Source organism: Hemibagrus wyckioides, linkage group LG13 (assembly GCF_019097595.1).
Source record: "Hemibagrus wyckioides isolate EC202008001 linkage group LG13, SWU_Hwy_1.0, whole genome shotgun sequence".
Classification (NCBI taxonomy): domain Eukaryota; kingdom Metazoa; phylum Chordata; class Actinopteri; order Siluriformes; family Bagridae; genus Hemibagrus; species Hemibagrus wyckioides.
In genome coordinates this window covers 14,482,243-14,501,339 of record NC_080722.1, presented here as the reverse complement: position 1 = coordinate 14,501,339, position 19,097 = coordinate 14,482,243, and the positions used below count along the sequence as shown (strand labels likewise).

At 38.1% G+C, this 19,097-nt stretch overlaps 1 protein-coding gene across 2 annotated transcripts in view; it reads right to left on the bottom strand.

The window, feature by feature from the left end:
* The window catches only part of nrg3b (neuregulin 3b), a 127,563-nt gene that overhangs the window by 41,986 nt on the left and 66,480 nt on the right, over positions 1-19,097 (bottom strand). For both annotated transcript variants that reach the window (XM_058405435.1, XM_058405436.1), the window contains exon 2: positions 7,278-7,410. In XM_058405435.1, coding sequence (XP_058261418.1) covers positions 7,278-7,410 — 133 coding nt within the window. The remainder of the gene's footprint in view (positions 1-7,277; positions 7,411-19,097) is intronic.

Here is a 19,097-nt window from a genome sequence, read left to right as displayed (position 1 = left end):
AGTCTGCAACTGGGATTAACACAGCCTGTCGTGATCTGACAGCCAAGTGATAATTTACTCACAGGCCACTCCTGCGGGAATGGACAAAGAGTTTAAAAAGCGAATGTCCTCATCATGAATGTGATTTATTTTGTCATATCAGATCTTGTTAATCCCCCTGCCTTGGCCTCCTGGATCTTGCCTGGTCATTTTACACCTCTTTCTCAATCATTTGGCATCACTGCTGCTGAGAAATCCTTCCTTGTGATATTTTCTGTGACAGAGAAGCATTTATTCATTCATGAAGCACTGCTTCCTCTCTTTTTCCCTCTTTCACTGTCTTTCCCTCTTTCCCCATCCATAAATGTTCTCCTTCACCGTCAATACATGCACACGTTTCCCCAGAAATGTAATAACATTAAATAGTGGCAAGGTAATTATATTTAAAAATGTGCGACATTCATTTAAACCCAAGCTGTTTTGAATGTAACAGTTTGTACCCTATTATGAACCAAAGCAGGCATAAACTAAAATAGTAACATGAACTAATATGCTGAAGAGTGCTTTTAAATTGCAGTCTATCCTCCTTTCAAAAAAAAAGTGGCAAAGGTAAGTAAAACTCTTCCTCATCAACTCATGAGCTAAAATTGGAATACCCTCTCTTAATGCGGCATTAAATTTTTTTTTTAAAGATTAGACCACAATATTGCAATATTCTGTAGAACTCCTATGCTATAATGGATTGGTTAGAGACAACACTTAATATCACATTAGATTTAAATAAGAATAAAAAAATCAAGCACACGAATGTGAGTGACAGCTAAAGTACTGTAAATGTGTGCCTTTTGAAAGGGTTTAAGTGCATATTAACTGGTTGAGGTTGGTACTTAAGGGCCTAAGATGGCACTGGCTAGTTTGAGTTTCCTTGAGAAGTGTCATTATTTGATGAGAAGCAATATTCCCGTCTGTCAGTATAAATGGGGCTGAGAATACAAAACGATGCCTCATATAGATTAAATGAATGAGCATCTTTATTTATTTATTATTATTATTATTATTATTATTATTATTATTATTATTATTATTATTATTATTATTATTATTATTATTATTATTTCATAATTTATCTTTTATAATTTTGACAAGACATTTTCTTGGGTATTGAAGCCATATGTTTATCAGGCGAAAAAAGACCACACTGGACTGGTCCAAGTTTTCTCTTTACTAGTTGAGTGATTTTAAATTAATGTAGCATAAAATACCTTAAATAGGTACACTGGGTTGCTAATGACTTGTAACCTCACCATCTTCCTGCCTACCTACAGTACGATCCTTAATTTTTTTGTGCCTTGGACAATTTACCAGTACCAAAATACTGTAGAAAAATAGATAACAATTAGCAACATCTAGCATCTATAGCTGAGTGTGTCTGAGCTGAAAAAGCCCAGTGTCTGAGAAGATATTTGTGAAGTCAGTCAGTTTATTTTCCTATATGTTTCAATTAACATCTTGGTTGATTATTTTGTTATTATTTATATATATATATATATATATATATATAGTCATTTCCTCACCAGCTTCTTTTTCTCTCTTGACATTAACAAGTTGACAAGAAAATTCAGCTTGTCATGTTACAGAGGAACCACAAAGCGTCTGTACATGAACCTTTATCATACCAACAGCATGTTTTTAGTCCATTTATGTGGGAACTATAACTCATATAATTGTGTAAGAGCTTGCTAAAAATTAAACCAAGTGCATTCATGTGGGTTTTCTCTGGGTTCCCTGGTTTTCTCCCACCTTCCAAAATGATGCCGGTAGGTGGATTTGCTATGCTAAATTGCCTGTAGGTGTGAATGAGTATAGGTGCATGGACAGTTGAAAATTTATAAACTGCTATCACATTTGGATTTATAGCATATCCAATCTAGATGAGCTAGATGAAGTAATTGCTTCATTGCTAATGCAAGAGCATTTCAGAGCAGTCAAAGAAACCAGTAATTATTCTTTAGAGTAGAGTCAGTCATTTCTGAAAGAGCTGGCAGCATTCAGCTCCTCAGGTATTACTCCACAGTCCCTCCAGTGAGGAAACTCTGACCATAATTACACATTCTAATACAAAAGCTGAAATTCTGGCTTTTCAAACTCCCATCTCATGTGCACACAAAAAGGTTATCATAGAACAGCTAATAACTCATCTTATGGCACAGTTTCCTTCTTTTATGTCAGGTAACTGTGCTCTGTAGGCTCCTATCTGAACTTCCTGGACCAATAAGCTTCTCTGCTAAAGAAAATTAATGCACAGGGAAACATTACGTTGTAGCGTTTAACATTCACTCACTGTCCACTTTAGCAGGAACACCTGTATACCTGCTAATTTATGCAGTTATCCAAGTAGCCATTCATATGGCAGCAGCACAATACACAAACTCGTGCATATACAGGTCGAGAGCTTCAGTTTATGCTCACATAAAAAAAAATAATAAAAAAATAAACAGGAAAAAGTATGATCTCTGTGACTTTTCCTGCGACATGGTGGTTTGTGCCAGATGGGCTGCAATGAGTATTTCAAAAACTGCTGATCTCTTGGGATTTTCACATGCAACATTCTCTAGAGTTTACACAGGAAAAAAAAGCACTGAGTGAGTGACAGTTCTGTGAGTGGAAACACCTTGTTGATAAGAGAGGTCAGAGGAAAATGGTTAGATTCGTTAGAGCTGCTGAGATAGCTATCACAGCTCATATGATCACTCTTTACCGCTGTGGTGAGCAAAGAAGTATCTCAGCATGCCCAAAACATCGAACCTTGAGGTGGATGGGCTACAACAGCAGAAGACAACATTGGAAACCACTCCTGTCAGCCAAGAACAGGAATCTGAGACTATCATTGGCAAAGGCTCAAACAAACTGTACAATTGAAGATTAGGGGAAAAAAATCACCTGGGTTTTTCTAGTCTTCAACATTCTAGTTTCAGTGAGTCTGAGCTAATAGCTTCAGAGTTACTACAGACTTCCTGTCAGCCAAGACTAGTCTGTTCATTCTCCTCTGACCTCTCTTATCAACAAGGTGTTTCAGCCTGCAGACCCTCCACACACAGGATGATTTTTGTCCGTTCTGAGTAAAATCTAGATACCGTTTTGTGTGAAAATGTGCAGTTATCAGTAGTTTCCGAAATGCTGGAACCAACAACTGTGGTTACAATCAAAGAGATCACATTTTTTACCCCCAGATTTTAGAATTCAGTTTTCAGCTAAAGCGTGTGTCTGTTATTCACATCTCAGTGTTTCCACAATTTCCAGTAACACCCACTGTAAAAAATAAAACTTTATACTGTCAGACACATTCAGGTTTTTTTGATCTATGGCAAATATAACCACCCAGATCTGTAAATGTGTGAAATTATGTATTTTATATACAATCAGTTAACACATCTATGTGAAAAGTGTGAGTCATGAGAATCAGAAAATAGGTCACTGAACTTTGAGGGGGAAAAAAAATCAGATTTAAAAAGCAAATTTATATATTAAATGCTGGGTTTAAAAAAATTATTTTGCATTCCCCATGGGATATCAAACCATATGTAATGTGTCATGTGGCAGAAGTGGTTGCAGTAACAACATGCATTTAGTAAACAATGTGCAGGTAGCAAACAATTCAGAAACATGGGACAAAAACAATGGTCATAAAAATGTGCAATGGTCAGGCAGCTCAGCAAATAAAAGAGACTAGGAAAACAAAATCCCACAACCAAAAAGCAATAGCAACGATATTGTAATAACAACGGCGTGTAAGGAATAAAAACAGTACTGCATATTCTGTTGGTATGGTGTTTGGTGTGTGCTTTTATAAGTGAGTCATGACTGGTGATTAAGTCCAGGTGTGTGTAGCGGAGAACCGGAGCTCATGAGGCCATGTCTATTGACTCTGAGATGGACTTGTGAGCTGGAGTTTGAGGCAGCCATGTTTGTAGTTTGGGGCTAATCTAGGAGTTGGAGTTCCTAATTTGAGCTTGGAGTTTTAATCTGTTTGTGCTGCTTGCTCGATTGTCTGAGTGTTCTGGTGACTGTTCAAACCATTTATGCACAGCTGGTGATTCCATTCTGGTAGGATTCCATGGCAAGAGGTTTTAGATGGTAATATGTATACACAGATACTCAGAAATACACAGATTCACTGAAATAGGTCAGATGTGTGGCAGAGTGTTGGGGGCAGTTCTGGGTGTTCTCAGCCCTAGGAAGAAACTGAGATCAGTTTCCTCCTGGTTAATAGCACAAAAAGTCCTAAGAAACCTTAAGGGTAAAACCTTATTGGCTTTCCTGTTCCACTTGATTGCAGATTTTCTTGGTTGGCCTGGTCAACAGGAGACCACTGGACCAAACTTGAGACATGGATTATGTCCCTTTGTTACTGACAAGGTCCTCAGTGATACCAAATATCTGAATGTGTTGAATGAGTTTGGTAGTTGCAAATGCAGATGGTGGTTTGGGTAGTGGAATGAGACACAGAGATTTAGAGAAGCAGTCAAGGATAACTATTAAGACTGTGTTTCCTTGGGAAATGGGAAGATCTGTCACAGAATCAATGTAACCATGGTCACTGAGAAATGGGCTGAGGAATAAGTTTACCTGCCAATAGGGTTCTGGGGGCTTGAGATGAACTTGTTAAGCAAGCTCAGCCACAAGTAGTTATTATGGAGGAGCTTGTGGGTTTTGTGAACCTGTGGATGTTTGATGGCAGGGATAAGCCAGGGTTATGAGTTTTGTCTCACAATATGTTGGGTGCATACATGTTTCACTGGTGGCAGGACCCATTGCATAGGATAATCTTGTGATTGGGTTACATTCATCTTGCTTAGCAAGACTTGAGATGCTTAGCAGTCTTGATATACTCATGATTTTTCTGGTTGGTATAGATGATAAAATGCTGTTTGCCTTCTGCCAGTGGCGACATTCCTCCAATGTCACTTAAACAGCAAGTAGTTATCGATGACCATTGTCACAGTTCCTTTCAGCTGACAATTATTTCCAGGAATAGAAGGCAATGTGATGATGTTTGGGTTTGTCTCCAAATCAATCAGAGAGCACAGCCCCAATGCTTGGTTCTGAGGTGTTGATCTCCTTGATGAACTGTCTGAAGGGCTTGGGTGATTTAGAATTGGGGCAGTGTAAATGCCTTTTTTCAGTAAGAGAAGGTTTGTTCCAATTTAATTTCTTGTTTCCCTTTTCCAGTAGGGTAGCGTGTGGTGCAGTGACACTGAAGATGCTGATGAATCATTGATAAAAATTTGTAGGCCATGAAATCTCTGAAGGTCTATTGCTGTGATGGGTATGGGTCATTCTCTGGCAGTGGTTACCTTGTTTGTCTCAATAAGCACCCCCTCTGTGCTGATAACATCCCAGGAATAAAATTTTACAGTGGTGAAATTCACATTTTTCTTCATTTATGTACAGCTGGTTCTGTAGCAGTCTTTGAAGCACTTGTTTGACATAGTTTATGTGAGTCTCTTAAGATGGGGAATGGATTACTATATCATCATATTTCATCTGTGTAGATGAACTTTCACATTCACAACTCAAATCACAGATCATTCAGTTATACTGAAGGTGCACTGAAGAGGCCATATGCCATGGCACAATTTTCGAGGTGGCCAGAGGTGTTGCTAAAGGCTGTTTTCAATTCATCGCTCTCTCTGTTATGGATGAGTTTATCTGCACTTAGCTAGTCCAGCTTGGTGAATATGTTTGCCTCTCTAGGTATGATGGAAACAGTGCAACATGATAGTGAGGGGAAAAGTGAAAAAGTGGATACTTTATATATTCACTGAGGAGATCTATGGGTTGTAAATGCTTATCTAGGAAAAACCAAGCATGATGGGGAACTTGGTGGAGGGTGCTGACTTTTCTGAAGCCACCTCCAGTTGGTCCTCTATTGAGGTTTTGTATTTGGGTGTGCTATGATACTATCCTTCTGAGTGTCTTATTTGTATAGGCGCTATGATGCTTGGGTTAGAGGAAGGCTTTTCTTCAGAGGGTTATGTGTCTCACCATTTCAGAAGCTGACAGAGGCAGACAGACAGGTCAATGAATGAATTTAGTGTGGCCTGGTTGTCATGGCAAACAAGCTCCATTAAGATATCCAGACATAATCCTTGCTGGTACACTGCCTTTAATTTTGGCTTGTTCTACTAGCCATCTACCACTGGCAGTCAGTGCCCTGAACTCTAGACCATAATCAGAGAAGTTCTGGTTGCCCTGCTTGATGTCATGGAGCCTTTCCCTGAATTCTTTTATTGCCTTTGAGCAGTGTGCAAACAGTTGATGAAAGCATTCAATGAAGCATTCAAAAGATGGAACAGGCTCACTTTCTTGAGACCAAATGATCATTGTTCACAGTGCAATTACTGTGAGTAAGTTTTTAGTTTCTCAGAAATTCCCTCCTGCTCGGTATAATACAGGTAACAAGAAACCCTTCCACAGGGCTGGATCACCGGTGTATTTCTGGGTGTGCAATGAGTGGGAGAGCTTGATAAGTGGGTGTTGCCTGTGGAGCTGGCTGCGATGGCAGCATGCTGCTTAGCTGTGTGAGTCTAGCATCGAGCTGGATCAGCTGTTGTTGATGTTGACTCCTACTAACCAGTCTTGAGAAGCAAGTGCCTGCTGCCACTCAAGCCTACCTGCTGCATCCAATGAATTGGCGAGTAGTGCCATGCCTTTATTAAACATGCAGGTAGCAAACAATCCGGAAACATGGATCAAAAATAGTGGTCAAAAACAAGCAAAGGTCAGACGATCTGCAAACAGAACAGACTAGAAAAAAAAACAGAAAACTTGAAACTAAAGGACAAGGGCAAAGTCACATTGTGAATAAGGCACATCAGGAAACACTAAATGATTGGAGTGGTGTTTGGTGTGGGTGTATATACATAGAGAGAGAGAGACAATGTGTCTCTGTTGCTGTTAGTAGTTTGTAGATGGGAGCAGTATGGGAGTTGGAATTCTTCACCGATTCCAGCACTGAAAGGAAATAGTGCATATTATCTGATACGATTATCGATTTTTTTCCTGTATAGACTGTCTGGACTGGCTTGACCTGAAATACACAGATTGCTACTGCCTACCACACATGCTGTTAACTGATCAAAAGCTTATTTGGTTTTGTTTGTGGATATGTATTAGTGAAATAACTAAGAAAACCCTGAATCCTATATAAGGATTGTTGCAGCAACATGTAGCAGCAGCATGTGCAACGAATGAAGCAACCCCAAAAATAGTCTCACCTGTGAGTAAAAGAGTCTTACCTGCAGTGTCTGTGCACCCCTGCCACTGTCTCGATGATAAAGCATTCTCCTTCGTTCAGGCAGAAGGCCAACTCTTGGCTGTCTTGACAAGGTTTGAAGAACTCTGAGCGGACAGTTGGGGTTGTAGGTGCGACTTCATGATAAAGAGACAAGCAGAAAGTAATGAATAAAAATTTTACTTAGCTATAAAATACATCATAAAATACAATTTCCAGACTGGCAATTTCCAATCGGAAAAATATGTTCTATGTTATGGCATTAAATGAGTTGAGTCACAATTTTCAAGTACAATGAATTTCATAATACATCCTCGGTTTTTAATTGAGTCATTGAGCAAACAAGATTGTCCAACATGTATTGTACAGTGGCAAGGTTAATAATACAGTGCCACAGACAATAGACCAGACGGAGAACACTTAATGAGAAACAACTATCTGTTGGTAGTTAAATACACACGTTCACCACATGACAGTACTCAAGTGGTGTACAGCATAGCATATGCCATGAGGAAACAATATATTGACTGCTTATTATCATTTAATTAGTGTAATACATGGTTGGCTAAACTCAATTCCCCAAGCTTAAATCACAATGAATCAATATGAAGCGTAGAGCAACATTGTCTAAAATAGTTATTGTGTTTCATTTTGCATGTGCTAATAACATGCACTGATCCAGCTGTGCTTGTCTTATTCTAAAATGCTAGCATAATGTACCCATAGCAATACCTGCTTATGTTTACATAAGCAGTTATACAGCTGCCAAACTCAGCCGAATGACATGCACACTGCATTAATGCATGCGCGCACTCACACACACAATTTAGAAACATATCCATCAACAAATGCCGTAATACACAAAAAACATGGCAGCAGTGACATGACAGTGGAGTATTGTGCTATTAATGCCAGCAGACTGGATCGGTTATCTTAATGTTACCAGGGCTGGCTGGTTTGAATGGGCTAGCAGGGCTGGCTTTAAAGATAAATCACATCAACATACACTCCCATTTTTGCATCCACATCAGATACTGTTAACAATTGTCATAAAACGCCACCATTTGTCATAAGTAAAATACAAAGAAAAGAAAAGCCGGCTGATTTCTTTCTATCCCAGGCTGTAGCCTGTGAGTGACAGTCGTGTCAGGTGATTACACAGACTGGAACATTCCCTGATATTTTTCAGTCTGTAATGAAGAAAAATAAGGTCAATTAGTTACCCTATTAATTCATACCCTATGAATGGAAAAACTGAGACTAGAGTAAACATATATTGTCTAAACACACAAAATTACAGATAACAGAGATGTTAATAGAAGTGTTGTTTTTTTTTTTTGTTTTTTTTTGCTTGAAAACTTTTTATTTAAGTTTATTATTCTGCAGAAACATGACCTGAACCCAGCAGGCATGAACACTATGCCTGCCATGTTTTTATATCTTGGTGGGGACCCACATGAATAGAATTATCCGAGAGTTTGACAGGGCCACACAAGAAAAACAACGTTTTTTTGTATTTAAAAAATAAATAAATAAATTAAAAGAGCCGAAAGGGAGATTTTAGCTCCCATCTAAAATAATGACCAGCTGTCACTGCATGTGACAATGGGAGAAAAATCTGCAGCTCAAATAAGGGCAGGCATTTGCAGTGTTGTGGTCAAATCAATCTGTTTTTCTCATTGATTGATGAACTTCAGGTCAGAAGATTAGCTGCTTCAAGACTCTAATGGATCAGAATGGTGTTAAGATGAGAACATGAGCAGACAGGGATACAGAGACTACTGCCGTATAGAATTTTTATGCAAATTAAGACCGGCACTGACGCTCATGCACCAAAAATAGATCCAAGAAGTTTTATGTACATAATTCAGCTGTGCCATTAGGAGGCATCAGCTAGAGTTTTATCTTGTCATCTAGCTCACCGTAAACATTCTGGGGGTTATAGCAGGATATAAATCATCTGGAAAGTATTGATCAGAAGCCTACTGCATCAAATGTTTCATTGTGAAAGAAGAAAATTCTACCTCTTCTAAGATTATTATTGTCATTTTTATCCTCTAGAGTGCTCTTTAAAACTAGCCCAGAATACTACTACTGACAAGGCAGTTGATCAGCAATCAGCTGTGTTTACTGTGTGACCCAGGGCCACTCATGAACCAGATATTTCACCACCAGATTTGATTAAGATGCTCATAAAAAGGGACCATCTGCAGGCTAAGAGAGCAGAAACATGCAATAAACATCACTGTGCATCAAATTAAAATTACAAACCATCAATAATAATTGCATCAATATGGGTGCTCTTGAGGGACAGGGGAGGTGTTTAACGAATTAATGAACACTGTAATCGATGCTCAGGGATTCAGAGAAGCTATTAGCAATCAGCAACCTTTTATGTCAGAACACTGATAAGTTTATTATTTCTTTTCTTAATTGATTTTTGCACATCAGCACAAACTACTAGTCATACTCTTCACATAGCTGTCAAAGCTAGTGATTTTTTAACCTTTAGTACATTTCATAGTTTTCACATAAATCACAGGACTATTTGCACGTATAGCATGGAAGGTGGCTACCATCAATTTTATGTCCGCCTCATACAGTTCACAATTTCATTACACATTGTTACATTATACTGTAACATGCTGTGACTACAGTCGAACTGTTCGTTTGTTCCTATATTGCTATACCACATCCTTAGCTTCCATGACAAATGATTTGTCAAAGGATTTAGCTCTGAATATACAATTATACACTCATCAATTATATGAACACAACAACAATAAACTACTGTGAGGTGATGCCATACTGTGACGGGTTTTATTACTCTTATACCACAGTGATACCACCAATTTTTATTTATCAATGAATGACATGCTTTTAGCTGTTTCTAGTTGAGACAATGAAACAAGTTAGATTCCTGTTATTATTTAGCTACAAACAATCTCACTAACCTCTCTTTTTTCTGCCTCACAATATTTGAAAGACATTATGAGTTATTTCTATAGGAAGGGTAACCTATTAGGATGAGAACATCAATAGAAATCCTATTTGAATGTGAATCACTTGAATTACAGCCAGAACTATTACAGCTTTGAAACCTACAACATTGATAACAGCTGTTCATGTACTTTATTACATCTTCAAGAAATATTAATGGTTTGTTTTCTTTTTCTAAACATATTTATAGATGTACTAAGCAAGTTTGAACGAGAGCATTTGGGGAATATTAACCAAACCTTCACCAGCATGGTAGCCACTGTTGACAATTTATTAAAAATAAACTAGACTGAAAGTAAGCTGAACAGAAACCAGATTTTTTTGATTGGTGACCCCTACCAACCGCAATATGAAGTATGCAGGATTGAAAACATGTTCTGTTTACCACTCACTGTAATGCTTTGACCTTCCACTAATGTTGCTCAGTAGTGTGTAAAAACAGCTTCAGTAATTGCTCAGGTGCTGATGAGATAATTGTTCAGTATCTACTCAGTGACAGAATTATCCCTGTAGTTATTCCCTTAATACTTTATTCATCCTGGTCACTTTAAAAGTAGCCCAAAAGGCAATTTAGTAAAGAAATCAATGTCATACAACTCCCCTGTAGAATACTATCATATAAAAATGGGAGCAAGTAAAAATATGAAACAGTATTCTATGCTGAGAAATATGACATGTACTACATTGATAGTGCTATACAGAAAGAGTGAATTATTCCCTAAAGTGCATGAAAAAGCCAGGCCAGACTGCTTCCATACATACATACAGATTAAACAGATTAAAATTGATCTGGTGCAAAATAAATACAAGCTAATTATCTTGTTTCAATAGAGATTGATTCCAAAGATATATTCAATATTAAGTATAAAGCATAAGTGATAGACAGCAATTGAAACTTATGAACCTACTGTAGTTAGGAATTGGTGCAGATATTTATTTAACTGTAGAATATACTATCTAGATAAATATATGCAGCAAATATAATAATGAAAAGTGCATTATGCACCCTTTTGGAAAAAGAAATGCACAAAGTCACTCAATCAGCACAGGAACTGGGATGTACATTTACATTTGTAGCAGCTTTCTGAATGCCCTGCCTGTAATCACCCTGCTCATTAGTGTGCTCAGGCTGTGGCTGATCTCTGGGGAGAGTTCTTTCACACTGTTTACAGCCAAGCCCATCAAACAGACTGCTGAGGATACTGTCTTTACCCATCATCCACCACTCCCCACAGCCATTCCTGCTTTTTTTCCCCAAAAGAGTACTGAGAAGTGTGAGTTTGGGGTTCTTTGGAGACAAATCCATGACTGATGGAAATTATATTGTAAAGTAATACTTCAGGTTCTTTTCCATTCTTTTAATGAGCAAGTTAGTCATTTGGAACGCAATCACTAAAAGGAAGGTTTTTTTTTTCATTGCTGGCTCTGTAATCATACAGTTTTACAGCCAAACATCTGGCAAAAAGAGAAAAGGTGGTACTACCAGGCTGGAGAGGTCACAGATAGGATTGGTTTTGTCAACACCTTCCCCTTAACTCCATCACATTCATCACAACATCCTCTGTCAGAGACAAATGGAGGTTAGTGAGGGGGCAGATGCTTAAAAGTGAGTGTGCTTCTTGCCAGCAGGGTGGTGGGCTGCGAGGATTTGGCTGCATTGACAGCTTGGAATAGCAGTAGACACAAACATCTGTCAAACAGTCACAGCCCAACTTGTCCTTCACCAATCAGATGGACAGGCCCCTAAGGGCAGTCTCCTGAAACATCTTCTGAGACATGTCTGCAATCTAAGCACACACTGCATCCATCAGAGAAATCTCAAGTAGGCTATAGATCTGAAAGATATTCTGTGGCCAATAACAAGCACGTTCTTTTGTGTGTGTGTGTGTCAGAATATAACCAGATTGGAATGATGAACAATTATCAGTTGGTGTTGATGATTCTTTTTATAACAGCAGCTCTGACAGTAGTGCTGGATATAATTCAAATCACAGGGTTATATTAAATGTGCATATTATTGTTTCCATAGTAACAACTCATTTACTCTGACTTGGATGGTGGATGTTCGACAAAATATAAGGTTAATAGGAAATGGATTAAAATATCAATATCAACATCCCACCACCCCATTGTTGAGCCTGTTTTTTTAATCTTTACATAGACAACATTTCCAAATAGTGTTATCTGAGCCAATATTTGCCTAACAGAGAGATGACGAATTAAAGGAAAAATGGCGTGTGTCTGTTATGCTGTTGGAGGTATTTTTCTGGCAGGATTTTGGTCCAAAAGTCCACTTAGAGTGAAGCGTCACTGCAAATCAATACAAAGTTGTTCTGACTGATCACGTTTTTCCTATGATGAAACAAGGCTGTCTTTCAGGATGACAATTTCCCCATCTACAGGGCACAAGGATGTAACAAATGGTGTCATATGCTATGGATTTCACAGTCTCCAGTTCCCACCCCAAATGAACACTTATGAGAGATTTTTGGGCAACCTGTTAAAGAGTACTCTCTAGAACCATCATCAAAACACCAATTGAGGGTATATCTTTTGAAAATTGGTGTTCGTCCATCTAGTTCTATTGAAATGACTTGCAGAGTCTATTTACTGACACTGTACTGTGCTTGTGATAGGCCAACACATCAGTAAGACACTTAAGCTTCTGAAGGTTCAAGTGACAGAATACATGACAAAGCTGAAACCACATCACTTCAAACCCTACAAAAAGGACTGCTGGACAGGTATAACCACTTATGTGATAATTGGAGTTTTGAAGTAAACAGTGATTTTAAGAGCTGTGCTAGCATTAAGTTCATCAATATGCACCTTTTGGACTGGCCTTGAGAGACATGTAAAGTGCTCTTACAGAGAGGGATGTTGAGAGTAGCGCATTTAGTAATTGAGGAAATGATGTTCATGAAGAGAATAGAGTGCTCCTCTCACATCCTCCTTGCTAACATCACTAAAGTTAATGCTAAAGTAAAATAAGCATCTTCCGACAAATTTTCATTTTGTGTTTAGTATCAAAATTCTGGCTGGATGGAGATGGATGTAATTTTAGAAGATACCACTTAGTAAACATGATAGTAAGACTAGTGAGAAACTAGCGAGATTCAAATCTTGAAGACTAAGGAGGAAAATAAAAACAAACTAAGCTATACTGGTTATTTAATTAAAATAACAGGCTAAATGTCAAACTAGCTTCCTAGCTAGACTAACATTACATAGCATTGCCCAATTTTGTTCCTGGTGTAAACTTGTTGCACTTACCCTGATCAGCTAGAATATTTGATATTTATTAAGGTTTACAATATCCAAACATTGGAAAAATTAGCCAGCTAATGTTCATTTTCTCCTTCAGGTAAATGTTACAGCAAAGTTAATGATACAGTAGCTGCACTGTATGGTCCATTAACACAGTGTAAATTGTTAGTACTCTAAATATTTTTCCTACAATACCAGTCAAGCTACAGTATCCTATTGTCACATACATTTTAAGTATTATTCTGGTTTGGGCACAGCATTTTATTTCCCAGTGTAGCTAAACTGGAAAGTACTGAATGCAGGAAGAGAATTGGTTACCCATGTAAGGAAAATGTCAGAATGCCCTCCAGTGGGAATTAGAGAACTCATTCTTTATAGAAATGCCAGAAAACAGAGCCATTACTGAATAGAACCAGGCAGTATGAGATGGAAGGTAAGACACTTTACCTTTTCGAGAAAAGGTAAATTGAATCCTCTCAGCACTCTGAAATGACTCCTCTACAGATGATGACAGCTCTGCATGGACAGAGTGTGTCTGCATAACCTGAACTGACATTTAGGACAAAGGCTAGCACTCCAGAGGATTTAAAAACAATTTTAACTGTTTTATGCAAGCCCAGGGAAACATAAGTTCACGATCAATTAAGCACAGAAAGTATCTTAGTGACTTGCCATCAGCAAATGGCTTTAATTAAGCAACATGTCTGGCTAGTCTTCCTTGGTTGTAAAATAAAAAATTATATTCTTTTATAACTCTTCAATGGTACCCTAAAATGGTTTGACTATACTGTCCTGGCTATTCAATTATGTCCTAATGACACTACAAGATATATTAAGCTGTGAAGCTTGTGCCGTGAATGCTGTCTTTATCAATTAAAGCCAATATAACTGATGTTCGCATTTCTAACACCAGAACCAGACACTGTAGAAGTCTACCTAATGCATACAGTTCCAGAGGATCCATCAAAATGTCTCCCACAGAGAATAGAAGTGATTCTGAATAACAAGCTGATGCTTCCTTGAGTTCTGTAACCGACATCCTTCAGCCGGTGACTCAGAAATCTTAAGAATACCCAGCTGGATAGGCATTATAAAAAATATTTATTATATTATGTATTCATTAACATTTAATATAATTTTAAATGAAAGTTTTTTTGTTTTGTTTTTTACAAAAGTAAATTAAAAAAAGAAAAACATGAAAACTCATATACATATACTCATAACATATCCAGGTGAGGAGCTATGTAGAATCTTGTTTTGGGTCAAATTTCAGTGTTAAATGTGTAATGTATACATGGTTTAAGTTACATTCATTTAGTTTAAGCAATAAATTGTTTCAAAATGGCATATAGTTGTATAGAGTTGTATATATCCTTTACATCAGGGCAAAAATATAGAAAGAGTTTGTGGAACAATGAAAAATCACATCCGCTCTTAACCAACCATATCTTCATCCACTTTTTCCATCACATCTTTCATTTCTTACACTTCTTCAAACAAATCCAGGAATATAGAATATTCAGTTGTTTTCTATGTTGCATTTTGGTGACCTCCAGATTTGGGATCCTGAGATTTTCATCCTACCTCCTACTGTGGATGTTCTTACAAACAAATACACTAAAAAGTTAGCATTACAACTGATAAGAATATATCTTTTATATCTATCTATAACTATATCTAATCTATTATAATACATAAGCTATGATGATGTTCATTCTAATCTTCCCTCTGGCTTGTTTCTAGTTTTCCTTCTTTTCAAGTTGGTTAAACTGGAATATTTGGTCAAACCCCAGCCTTCTGCCACTGCTTCTGTAAAATATATCTATACAGCCACTGTAATCTTAGACTTAATGCCTAGTCTCTGCTTCCTGTCTAGTATGGGCTGCCTGAGCTCATATAAAATAACTGACAAGCAGCAAGGACTGCTTTCTTCAAATAGTCTACTATTTGTGTTCTATGAGAAATTTTCTTACTTTTCTTAACTCGGTACTGATGTGTTTTATCTGTAAGGGTTTGGTGATTAACCCAAGGAAAAGGTTTTTGAAAAGTAAGAAGTCTGGACTAAAAATGTGCCTTTCCCTTCATGGTTTTCTGAGCATGTTTCAGTAGTTCTAAGTGGCTTATAATGCATTGCGTATAGATAACCTAAAAGTAAATGCATATTTAATGATGCTTGGCTGCTTTTGAAGAAAAAGCAAGTGAGGTGCATCACTAAAATGAGCTTCAAAGTATTTTCTAGTGCAGGGTATTGATGTGAAGAGAAATGTCATGCTACCACAAGAGATGAATGCAGAATAAAACTCCCTGAATGAACCCTACAAAAACATTAATTGATATTTTGGCACACAAAATCCTGACAATAAAGCTGATAAAAAATGTACCACCAGAGTTTCCAATTACACACTACTGTGTTTTAATGACGTCTCCTTGCAAATGCCAAGCAACCCAGGAGCCTTTAGCCTTCCCAAGTTCCCTGATGGACTGCAGATTTGGCCGGGTTTTCATCATTTGATCTGCTCAAATGGCAATGCCTCCCACACTCTCAAAACACATCAGACTGATTCATGCCATGATTAGAGAGGGCTTAAAGAAGAGCCATACTGCATTTCTTTTCATAAAACAAATAATATAAATGCACACATTGATATTTTAGGTATTTGATTTATCATATTTATTGTGTATATAACTGAGAGGGTAACGTTACAGGGCATCATACCACCCAAATAGAAAGTATATCTATAAAAGAGAGAACTATAGAAGCGTATATTTAGGAAGCACTTTTCTCTGTGAGTAACACAGACAAGTTTATATCCACTTCTGGAGAGGCACACACTTGAACTAGACCATTCAATACAGTAAATATATGACAAGAGTAACCTTGGCTAAGAGTGAGAGCTTACAAGGGCAGAGGGGGTCTCCTTTACCTCTGTGCCCTCTGTCTCTCCTCCCCACTCAATTTCTGCCCCAGAGAGGAGACCCAGCTCGTTCAGGCTCAGTGAAAGCACGGCTATATTTAACGTCCAATGAAATATTTATCCACTGGCTGATACACGGGAGAAAGAGGATGTGCAGAGCCAGCATAAACATGGAGAATGAGCCAGAGACAGAGAAGGGAGAACATGGAAGGGGTTCAAGTCATGTGAACACAGAACGCTTACATGTGTAGATTTGCAAACAAGTTGCATATTGACATGTTTGCACAAATGTTTACTCTGTTGTTTTATTCACCCATTTTCTCTTTTCCCTGCTTGTTGCGAATGGAATATGGTAAACATGTGCGATCATTAATTCACGAGACAGATAAAAGATGGAACATGATTTTAAATTCAGATTCATCTATTAAGAACAGTCTTTAGATGCATTTCTCAGCACCTAAATTAATCACACCTTGGTTTTTTATTTTTTAAAGTCACTCTCTGATCTCAATCCCTATAAACAGATGAACTCACGTTGCAGAGACGCAACGTATGTACTGCTTAAACACATACACTACAACTATTCATAAGTTGCATGGTTACACTCCATGAATTATGCACTCTGTGCTTTTGCTTGCTGATGAGAGTAGGCAGGTCTCTCAGCAGGAGATTTGGAAAGGCTTGGAAGCAAACTACTGAGCTTGTGAAACTTACATGGAAAGATAACACACCAGCATGCCAGTGTGTATCAAGTTTAGAGGTGATATGGTTATTTATTTTGCTCCTGGATCCTTTCCATTTTTTTTCTTTAATGATTGGCCTTACCTGGAGGGTTTTTTTCTGGAAAATATCCAGCAGCAGCATGGTGGCACACTGGGTAGCATTGCCGCCTCACAGCTCCAGGCTCTCTGGTTTAATCGTGAGCTTAGGTTACAGAGTGTTGAGATTCACCTGTGTTTTGGCGTGGGTTTCCTCCCACTATCCAAGTACATGTGTGTGATCAGTATCCTGTGATAGATTAGTGTCAGTATGGTATGTGAATTCTGGCTCTGAGAGTTTTACATTACTGTAGCCTCATTTAAACCACCAAGAAGTTGATGTTAGTGAACACTATCCCACATCATACTTGCCCTTTGTGCTTGAGCCTGCATCACATGAAAGTAAAAACCTCCTGTTCGTGGAACATCTTTGGCCCCACGGGATCCCTGTTACTGTCTAGACTAAGATGAAAAAAAGAATAGTGCACTTCCCACTTGTATCTGTTTTTGGAACTGTTTATAACATATTATCAGTCCAGAATGAATAATGTCAGATCTCTGAAATGCTTGAATATGTCCAGGTCTGTGTTTTAATGAGGAACAATATAATGTAGTGCTCATTAGTAGCTCTGGATAAAGTATTTTTTCAGTGTGTATATGGACACAGCTTTGGGCATCTGTATGCCAATCACTCTGTCTCACTTGGAGTCTCTTGGCATTGCTCCCAGCATAAGGCTTAAGGCTAACTACACTAAGGACATACATTAGGACCCAGTGACACCACATGCCAGTGGCCTGACCCAAAAATGACACTGTGAATGACACTGTTTTTTGCCTTTTTTTGTGAATTGCTTCAAAATGCAGGCTACTGAAGAAGAAATGTGAGGAATGGCTTTCACTTTTCCTTCAGACAGCCAAGATCAATGGCAAACTCCTACTCTGAGAGACTGCCGTTTTTCCTGGGAAGAGAAATATGTGGATGTGCTCCATATCTAATCTTCTTGTCAGTATGCACCACTGTGCTTTGCTTCATACACAGACTTTATTCAAACAAACATTAGGTACATGAGATCCTTGGAACTCCAGCAAACAGGATTACGAACCTGCGTCTGAGATTCCCCTCTCACAGGCACATCAGAACCAATCATCCCGACACACTCAGAACAAGAGAGGGGTCATGCTATGTCCCTTCTGGAGTGGCTGTTACAGCATCTGGGTCCTGGTGCCTCTGAAGCTTAGTGTGTGTGATCATGTTTAAACTTGGTGCCCTGCTAAGTGTCATGGTCATGCCTGCTTCGTGTGCATACTAGTTCCACTATGATACTCAGAAAACGAGAGGGAAAACTGAACACAGCAGAGGAAGATGAGAAAAATAATGCAGACCCGATCTTTCTCTCTATGCCTCTCTCTCTGTCTGATATTTCCATTACCCAGCAACCCTGTGATTTACAAGGCAAGTATTTATAAGAGAAAACCTAAGTGTGCATATACTCTACAGCACATGTTCTCTTTCTCTCTCTTTCTCAAATGCCAAACACATCCACACAATAGAATCAACAAGCATCCAGTTATACTAAAAGCTGTGCAGGATATTTTTGATTGAAACTATTAAATGATAAATATTTATTTGCAGGAACTATTTGTACCTAAGTGATTCACTCTACATAAGTGCATGCTGTAATCAGTTCCACCAGAGTGCGAGTGAGTCTCATTTCATGGTGTTATGTGCATTATTATGCATTGGCAAACACATTTTTTTTCACATATTTATATGCATGCCATTTATGTAGCAAAAAAAAGCTCCTTTGCATTTTCTAAAGTAACAACCGAGAGAGTTTTAACAGTACAGAATACTTATGCAACATACAAATAGACATCTTGATC